This window comes from Sinocyclocheilus rhinocerous, unplaced genomic scaffold (assembly GCF_001515625.1).
Source record: "Sinocyclocheilus rhinocerous isolate Xijiao unplaced genomic scaffold, SAMN03320098_v1.1 scaffold283, whole genome shotgun sequence".
NCBI classification, from domain to species: Eukaryota; Metazoa; Chordata; class Actinopteri; order Cypriniformes; family Cyprinidae; genus Sinocyclocheilus; species Sinocyclocheilus rhinocerous.
Window position 1 is genome coordinate 29,929 of NW_015627233.1, and position 10,458 is coordinate 40,386.

Sequence of the window (10,458 nt, forward strand, 5' to 3'; positions counted from 1 at the left end):
TTCTTTTTTTTTTTTTTATCTTACTGGCCTCAGACGTCTATGCACTAGTGTTCACTTCACAATTTACCATCAGATTTTGTGTCTAATATTATAAAGCAACTCCAACTGGTGGATCATGACTCATAACAGATTGCAGGGCTATTCTGATGGACATTAGATAAAATCAGTGCTAAATGCAAATAAAATGCAACATATAATTATGTATAATTGGCATAGCAATTAAACTAGGATTGCCATTTAAAAAAAATGTTTAACTAAAAACAATTTTGATTTACTTTGTTATATTTTACTTATTATTAAATATAATCTTTATTTTATTATATTAATAGACAATATTAATAGAAATAAATTTTTTATTTTAGGGCATTTTTGTTTGCACTTGTACAATAAACAATTCAGGTAATGTGCTTGATGTCTTAACAACACGGAATGAAAACCCTATATTGGATTCAAAAAGCCTATCAGACCCCTGAGAAATACTATGGCTTTAATCATTTAAAACCTTCCCAAGCATTTCTGTGGTATGTGAGGTGTTGAGAAGACCTAATCACTGTGGTGACATGGACAATTAGGAGCAATTCAATCCCACCAATTGTTCCTGTGAACGGCAGGTAAAATTAAAAGCTCTGGGATAGATTAGTAGGTAAGTGGGAGACGCTATTGTACGTTCTGACACCCTCTAGGCCTGAGATTAGGACAGACCACAGATGGCCAGCTTTGATAACCCCAGCCTAAAAGGATCTCGGGGAAAGCCAGACCTCCAGGGTCACATTTTAGTACCGCTCTAAGCAGTTCTCTTACCCGATTGGATGGTCTAGAGCTGCGGGTGACCTCCTCATAAGCGGACACATTCTCCCAGGTGGCGATAAAGGCATGGGTTGGGGTGAACGTGGTATCTGGAAAGCCTCTCTTGACATCCGCTTCCGCCCGCTTCAGCACGGTAGGAGACTCCGTCTGCCGGTAGAAGATGGATCCTTTTCCTTTGCTGGTGTCAATGTCAGCCAGGAAGGGGGCGATGACAGGGAAGTCGGTGGGGAAGCCGTCATCTACATACTGCTTCTCCATGGGAAGATCCTGAGTTGAGATGATTCCATTGGTGGCCACCTGCAACGAGACACAAAACAGAACGAGAAATGTCTATAATGATCTAATTTTGGGGTCAAATTCTTAGAATTAGTATAGAATAAAATTACAACTTACAACAATAAGCTCGATTAAGATTTTTGACCACCCTGAATTTAATTCATGATGAAAGAACTCTTACATAAAAAATGTTTAAGAAAACTTTTATATGAAAATAAAAAAATAAGAAGGAATGACAGACATTCGTACATTCTTAACACAAGTTATACAGACATTAAATACAAATTTAATTGCATACAACAAAACAATGACATTTGTTTACAGTTTCATTCATTTTCCCAGAGGAATATGAGATTTCTTAAGGCAAATAAAGGCAAAGCAGCAACAACAACAAAACATTATTAGACGTTTGATGTACTCACATATAAGTTATTGAAGGACGCCTCATAGAAGTACATGGGTTTGGTGAGCGTGATCACTTTAGAGGTCTCATCGTCCCCTTCTTGCAGAGTAACATCGCCGTAAAACATCCCATATGGATAGACGTCATGTCTGTGAATGGCTGTGACATGCTGAACTGTCCATGAAAGTTGTAAAAAGAAGACTGCTATTTTGTCCCAGGTCATTTTAATGAACAGTTGGTACACATGCAGCTTGTATTCATACGGCACACTCAGTTTGAATGAGTTGAGTGGCTGCTGCCGCTGATGTTGGGCTTGAAGCTGGGAAGTTTGTGATCCAGGCATTGAACAGGAGGGACTGTGGGAGGACACGCGGACGTTGATTGGCTGACGGGTGACACACGGGACACCATCTGCATTTCATTACATTTATAAAAGAAGAGGCTTTGGGATGGAAAGATGTCTTAATTTATTGAATGGCTACATTTATTAAGAATTCTATTTAATGAATGCCTTCTTATATAATTCTTATAAAATATATAAATACATTTTCGTGTGTTATATCATTTATATTATATATCAAATATATAATCAAATGTATGTGTTATATTATTTTTTAAGTTTTATTTTATAGAAACGTAGCTATAAAATATCCTTTAATAATCACTTTTCCTGTTTTACCTGACAGTTTGCTGAGTATAGCTTTAAGATTGCTTTAGACTAATCCAATTACTAATCCAATTATTTCTATTCTACTACTATTTTAGATAGTCTTTAATCAATTTAAGAAGTGTAAATACTGGATAACAAATGGATGAGTGTCACGAATCACTTCTGAGGCTCATCAAAGACTCAGTGACCGTGAATATTCACACTGCTCGTTTTTTAGTTCAATTACTATTATGTTCGCATTTGCATTGTGAATACTGCACAATAGGCCTACATACTTTCTTTCCTTTGTGTATGAGGCATATATTGTGTAACTGATTTATTATTTTTGACACATATACACAAACTGTATATATATTTCATATTTTCTTTTATTTCGTGGTTGTTCATTCATCTTGAAAACTACTCACTATCTCTTTCTTGTTTGTGGTGCCATCTAGTGGCCATTCCTATATGAATACTGGACACTGTTGGAATAGGGACATCGAATCTGGAAATTGGGTAACTTAACTAAATAACGTTTGGAGGCCTATGGCACAAATCATAAAGTCTAGAACAAGAGGGTGAGTCTGGTTTCAGCTAGACTATATAAAACAATATAAAACAACTCTTTCTGAGTTGTGCCCTGGCTTAAACTTGTCTCTTATAACAAATTCTTCTGTAAACAATGCATGCAAATTAAGCATTTAATCAGTGTAACTGAATCTGATCTTGAGTGAAGAGAAATGATCACGCATTGGAAACGTACTGTAGAGCACAGGTCAGAGTTTTTAGCCTAAGTCAGACTCAGAACAAAGTTAAATGCAACCATTGAAATGTTGAAAAATGTTTTTATTTATTTATTTATTTTGGTAAGTCAGTCTTTAAAAAAAAGAGTAAAAAATAAATAAATGTAAACATTTAAATAAATAAAAAATAGAACAATAACTTACATTTTATTTCTGAAAGATTTGCTTTGTAAATATTTAATGCTTACTAATTGAAATAATTCATTAGCCTAATACATGCACAAATAAATTAAAACAGTATCCACAGACACTTGTTTAACTACTAACAAAAGATGTTTAGTGTCCAACAGGGCAAAAGGCGCCTAAGGGTGAAAGGCCATTTAGATTTAATCTTCTCTCGGATCACTGAATAACAACAAACACCACCGCAGCACTTTCCTAAACACCTGTTTGTCAAACAGTTCAAGCAATGACAAAAGTTATTTTGGTAAGTCAGTCTTTAAAAAAAAAGAGTAAAAAATAAATAAATGTAAACATTTAAATAAATAAAAATTAGAACAATAACTTACATTTTATTTCTGAAAGATTTGCTTTGTAAATATTTAATACTTACTAATTGAAATAATTAATTAGCCTAATACATGCACAAATAAATTAAAACAGTATCCACGGACACTTGTTTAACTACTAACAAAAGATGTTTAGTGTCCAACAGGGCAAAAGGCGCCTAAGGGTGAAAGGCCATTTAGATTTAATCTTCTCTCGGATCACTGAATAACAACAAACACCACCGCAGCACTTTCCTAAACACCTGTTTGTCAAACAGTTCAAGCAATGACAAAAGATCAAATTTGAGGTCATTTGATTTAATACCCAATAATGTTCAAAAGTCTGGGCTGGTAAGATTTAGCCTACTTGGTCAAAAATACAGCAAAAATGGTAATATTGTAACATCATTACAATTACAAACAACTCTTTTCTATTTTTATATGCCATACAAAATATGCTTGTGATAACAAACCTGAATATTCAGCAGCCATTACTCTAGTCTTCAGTGTCACATGATCCTTTGCTGATTTGGTGCTCAAAAAAACATTTCTTCTTATTATAAGAAAACAGTTTTTTTTAAAAATTCAGGATTTAGAAAGGTCAAAAGAACAGCATGTATTTGAAAAAGAAATCTTTTGTAACATAAATGTATTTACTGTCATTTGTGATCAATTTAATGCATGCTTGTTGAATTAAAGTCAAAATATATATAGATCAGTACCTTATTTGACATATAGAGGGCGCAAGATGAAAACAAATAACACCAAACCTAACTCGTATTAACGGCCGTATAGCTGAATTAGTTCGTAATGGTGTAAAAGTGTGTAAAAGTGTTCCGTTTTTTTGTGTTGCAAATAAAACTTTTGTTATCACTCCTCTACTGCTCAAATGTATTTGTTTTAAGTGACTTGTCTGGTTCATTTATTCATCCTATAATCATAAATTGTACAAAAAGGCTTCCCTGTTTTATGGTTTTGTTAGTGGACGTGTCTTTTGTCTGCTTAACGTAACTGGAATTTGATCGTGTCCTGATGTTGCTGTGATGTTCCTCGATTTCAGTGAATCTGATCCAGACGTTTCAAGTTTCACGACATGTTCATGTTTGGCCTGTCAGTGTGAGCATAACAAGCTATTTGTGCTGTAACCGTTTGGCAACATTCAGTGTATTTACATATGCTTATTAACAGCAGACAATATGGTGCAGCAGGAGAGCTCTACAAATACAGCCATCACTGCAGCAGGCCTAACAGAAGCTTCACAATCAAGGAAAAAAGTGTTACTTGGGTGGAAATATGGCTACATAGTTAATAATATGAACAAAACATTAAAAACAACACAGCAGTATATAGAAGAAAATGTTATTGTAAATGCTGTTTTATCAAATCATAAAACATTGCACAGAAAGGACCACGAAGCCCTAAAGTAAAAAAAAAAAAAAAAAAAAAAGCAAAAAATTCAAGACGCGTAGCAGCATGTTGTTAGCTCAGATAAGTACATTCCCAACCTTAAAGCCATGGAAAATTCTAACATCTTTCAGCATTCACAAACTGTTATAGCAAGAGGAAGTAGGTTTAATTATGTAAATGTAAAGAAAAGATGACCGCAGAAATGATAGCGGGAAAGATGCCAACTGAGCTGTTGGGAATGAAGATAAACTTTCATGGGCCATTTTCAAAAGGTCCTGAAATATAAATCATTCTAATATGCTGATATGGTGCTTAAGAAACATTTATATGATTAACAATGTTGAAAGCAGTTGTGCTGCTAATATTTCAATGGAAACCACTATAACTTTTAGGATTCTTTAATTAAATTTCTTTCAAAAAATGTTATTTGATGAGAACACAAGAGTACAAAATTTTGGACAACAAATACGTTTATTTGATTATTTATTAATTATTTAGTTATTGGTCATTTCAAATCAGAGGCCATTTTAAAGCTCATTCTTTCATAAAGGCAAATTGAATTACTTATATCACATGTAAACTTTAAGAGACTCATTCAAGCTAATTTTTAGTATTATAATAGCTATTTTAATAATATTATTTGTACACACAGCAGCACAGAGCACTTTGGGACCCCAAACAGTCAGGAAATAAAGTTTCGACGGCACATGAGGTTTTAAGGAAGCTCGAATTTCTCATTGCTGTGTCTGGATCAGTGTGTGTGTGTGTGTGTGTGTGTGTGTGTGTGTGTGTGGAGGGTGGGGTCAAGACAATGACGTTGTTTCACCAGTCAACGGCTCATTCAATTGAGGAACTCATGGCTCACACTACATTCTCCCACTGCCTCTTTGCCTTCGAGAGCATGGGGCAGGCAAAGAGGCAAGTCTGTCTGACTCCAGAGGCACTGAAATACTTGTATGGATCTGTTTTTTGGAGCACACCATGCTTACATTGATGAGCTCCATTCCTTTACCTTGGTGAACCATTCTAGACAAGAAACACGGACTAACTAAATGCAGTTTTTCTAATGTAGAGTTTGCTTTCAATCATGCCAACCTAAGCTATAGTTCAAAGAAGCTTGGAGAACTTTGAGAAGAAGTTCCAAGAAGATCTACAACAGGAGTTTCAGCACATCTCTGGCAGTAATGGGCACAGAAAAACAAAACTGTACTGAAAGTCAGAGCGTGGAGCAGAACGGTGGCCCGGCCATCAGCGCGATGATGTTCGCAGCTGGAGTTCTCGGGAACCTGGTTGCGTTGGTTCTCCTGGAGTTCCGCAGGAGGAAAGAGAAGAACCGGCAGCGACAGTCTCTGTTCCATTTGCTGGTGACCACGCTGGTCATAACGGATCTAATGGGAACCTGCTTGATCAGTCCCCTGGTGCAGACTGCATACTTAACCAACACCACACTGGTTGGGCTGAGCGAGACTCGTGCGGTGTGTGAATATTTCGGATTTGCCATGACTTTCTTCAGTCTGGCGACGCTCTCCATCCTCCTCGCCATGGCACTGGAGAGGTGCCTTTCCATCGGGTACCCATACCACTACGGTAGGCACGTCACCAAACGCTGCGGATACATCACCATCCCTTGCATTTATCTAGTCTGCTTTTTATTTTGCTTAATGCCGTTTGCAGGCTTTGGGAAGTATGTGCAATACTGTCCCGGGACGTGGTGTTTTATTGCCATGAATCCAGAGGGGACTGAGGACCGGGCGTATGCCAACGTTTATGCCACTGTGATGCTGCTCATTGTTACAGTTACAGTGGCATGCAACTGCTTTGTAGTTTACCATCTGGTGTTAATGTACCGGAGGCGCAAAATGAACCGAGGATCAGTGCAGACCCGGAGTAAAAGGGACAGGAGGTACTTCTCATGGGCAGAGGAGGTGGAACATCTCATTCTCCTGGTCTTCATGACAGTCATATTTGTCATTTGTTCCCTGCCATTAATGGTAAGACTTACAGTGTATTATTAGGATGAAGAAAAGTGATTTATCGGAAATTCACTAAAATATTGACAAGCCCATGATGCATTTATTGAACCTTGCTAGATGTAATTTCTTTAAAAAAATTAAAAACATATTATTGTTAAAAAAATATTACATAAAAAGGGTTAAAAGATTAAAAAAAACAGATGTTAATATAGATATTAGATATCATTTAACTGCAATAAATTACACTAGAATGATATTTTTTATTTATATATTTATGACCCTGGACCACAAAACCAGTCATAAGAAAAAAAATTAAAAACATATTATTGTTAAAAAAATATTACATAAAAAGGGTTAAAAGATAAAAAAAAACAGATGTTAATATAGATATTAGATATCATTTAACTGCAATAAATTACACTAGAATGATATTTTTTATTTATATATTTATGACCCTGGACCACAAAACCAGTCATAAGAGTCAATTTGAGATTTATACATCATCTGAAAGATGAATAAATAAGCTTTTTATTGATATATGGATATTTTTTAGGATAGGACAATATTTGGCCGAGATGCAACTATTTGAAAATCTGGAATCTTAGAGTGCAAAAAAAGCAATAAATTAATAAAATCACCTTTAAAGTTGTCCAAATTAAGTCCTTAGCAATGCATATTACTAATCAAAAATTAAGTTTTGATATATTTATGGTAGGAAATTTACAAAATATCTTCATGGAACATGATCTTTACTTAATATCCTAATGATTTTTGGCATAAAAGAAAATACAAATACACCTGTGCTACTAAAAACTGGTTTTGTGCTCCAGGGTCACATTTGTAGCTGAAGAATATTTTTTTAACTCAAGAATTTTTCTAAAATATAACTATTGTTTATTTTATCATTTGTTTCTTTTGATTTGAAGTTTTAGAAAAAAGATGCTGTTTGAGCCTGTTAAAAGAACAAGATGTACAACCAGCTGGTTAGGATTGGACAAAGTAAATCAAAAGCAGACAACATCATGGATGCTTGCATGTTATAGTTCATGTCACTGGGCATGGGGATGTTATGGTTTCTAAGTAACCACATGTTTAGTTCATTGTCAGAGAGGAATGGTGATAAAAATGAAGAGGTTTTGACCCGTCTTGGAGAAGCTGGTATTCATGATACCAAATGCCAGAGAACTTTATCAGTGCATGAAAGCTTTTGACACTACAGCTCACTGAGATCTTGTGTTTCTATGGAACAAACCCAAGATCTTGGTGGCACATAACATGCTTCCATAATCATTTCATCTCCCCCAAAGCTTCTGTACCAACAATAACTTCCAGTGTGAGATTTAGATAGCTGCAGTGTATTTTTCTTGGAGTGTATTACATCTTGTGAAAATCAGTTAGACTGGTTGTCACACACAAACACTCTTGGTGCTGGCAGACTGATATTGTTTTATATAGTCTAGCTGAAACCAGACTCAAACACCCCTCACTCACCCTTCAGTGATCTGGAATAATGCTACCCACGTTAATTATTTACAAATGATAATTAACAGTAGGTGAAAGGATATTAAAGTATTACAGTTGCTCCTTATGACGCAGAGCTCATTGCAAACGTATTGCTGATTCACTGGTTTGAATTGAGTTTATCAAGGACAATTGAATTTCAGCATAAATTACAACAAGTAATATAATTTCACATCCCAGCAGCCCTCTGACTAAATTTGTGGGACGGGATAGTAGGTAAATGCAATGATGTACGGCTCCAGTCTGATCAAAAGGTTACGCATAATCAAAATCGTCAGATTTCATAATAATACTCACTTCCTTAAGATTTGATGCTATGTGAGAACTAATGTGAGAATTTTCTTGACAACATTGAAATGATTAGTATTTTTTTAAATGTATATTTGCACTGATTAAAAATAATTTTAAAAAAATTTCAGTATCAGTGTTTAGAAAAAGTTGAAACTTTTTGACTAACTTTCGGTGGTCTCTGCATGTTAAAATCAGATAGGAGAAAATATTTGAACATGCAAAGAATCACATCAGCTTTAAGATTCCAGTTTGATGAAATGCAGTGCATGAGAATTTCGTAATACTTTCATCATACTTGATGGTCTGCAAAAATAGTTTTCCTGACCAAATAAAACTATAAGTCAAAATATAACTTCTTAAGTATATCTGCACTTTTGTTTGATAGAGGAATAAAACAAAACAAAGGCTTTTGTCATAATAGACTATGAGCAGAGGTAAACAAACTTAGGAAAAGAGGAAAATAATATGAATCATTTCTGCTCTGTTATGTGTCTGTTATTTTTATGAGAATAAACTGTGAAATGATCTAAAGTTTTTAAAATGACCTTATGACTCATTGATGGGAAGTCCAAGATGAAGACATCTAGAAAGTGGAGTATATTTCTGCTTCCATGGTTGACAGAAAGCACAAACCCAGACTTTGTCAGACTGTGCCGTGGTTACGTTTGTTTATGTTTTTGAGTTGTTCAATGCACACCCAAAATCATATGTGCCCACATAATTGTCTCATTCAGTTATAGCTGAAATCTTAGTAAAAGCAAAAGCTCCTTAAATTGGAATCAGTGGGGAAAACGACTGATAAGTCTCTTGCTTTTTAAAGTCTTATCTGTAATTTTAGAGTAATAACTCGCTGATGAGAAGTAATGCTATTTGTGCACATTATCTTGTGCGTGAGATGAAACACAGCCATGCTGTCATTAATACTGATAAATAAATGAGCACTGAGTCTTATAGAAGCATGTCAACAACTATAATGGTTTCTCACTTATCCGATTAGATATGATTTGTGGGATGTGGAAAAGGACATGAATTATTAAAATCATAAATGCAAAACTATACTTTGGACCAGACAATGTATACAGAGGCTCCAGATATCTCACCACAATGCTTTCATTACAGTTAGTGCAAGCAGCTGTTACACATGATGATTTTACATGCTGCATCCATCCATCCATCCATCCATCTATCCACCCACCCACACATCCATCCATCCATCCACCGATCGATCCATCCATCCATCCATCCATCCATCCATCCATCCATCCATCCATCCATCCATCCATCCATCCATCCATCCATCCATCCATCCATCCATCCATCCATCCATCCATCCATCCATCCATCCATCCATCCGATTAGATATGATTTGTGGAATGTGGAAAAGGACATGAATTATTAAAATCATAAATGCAAAACTATACTTTGGACCAGACAGTGTATACAGAGGCTCCAGATATCTCACCACAATGCTTTCATTACAGTTAGTGCAAGCAGCTGTTACACATGATGATTTTACATGCTGCATCCATCCATCCATCCATCTATCTATCTATCTATCTATCCATCCATCCATCCATCCACCCACCGATCTATCTATCCATCCATCCATCCATCCATCCATCCATCATCTATCTATCTATCTCATCCATCCATCCATCCATCCATCCATCCATCCATCCATCCATCCATCCATCCATCCATCCATCCATCCATCCATCCATCCATCCATCCATCCATCCATCCATCCATCCATCCATCCATCCATCCATCCATCCATCCATCCATCCATCCATCCATCCATCCATCTATCTATCTATCTATCCATCCATCCATCCAT

At 35.8% G+C, this 10,458-nt stretch overlaps 1 protein-coding gene and 1 pseudogene across 1 annotated transcript in view; one reads left to right on the top strand and one right to left on the bottom strand.

The window, feature by feature from the left end:
• LOC107723677 (nidogen-2-like) overlaps positions 1-1,747 on the bottom strand; it is a 29,637-nt pseudogene extending 27,890 nt beyond the window's left edge.
• Positions 1,748-5,656: 3,909 nt separating this feature from the next.
• Positions 5,657-10,458, top strand: part of LOC107723575 (prostaglandin E2 receptor EP2 subtype-like) — a 6,823-nt gene continuing 2,021 nt past the window's right edge. The window contains exon 1 of the mRNA XM_016532275.1: positions 5,657-6,827. Coding sequence (XP_016387761.1) covers positions 6,021-6,827 — 807 coding nt within the window. The 5' untranslated portion in view covers positions 5,657-6,020. The remainder of the gene's footprint in view (positions 6,828-10,458) is intronic.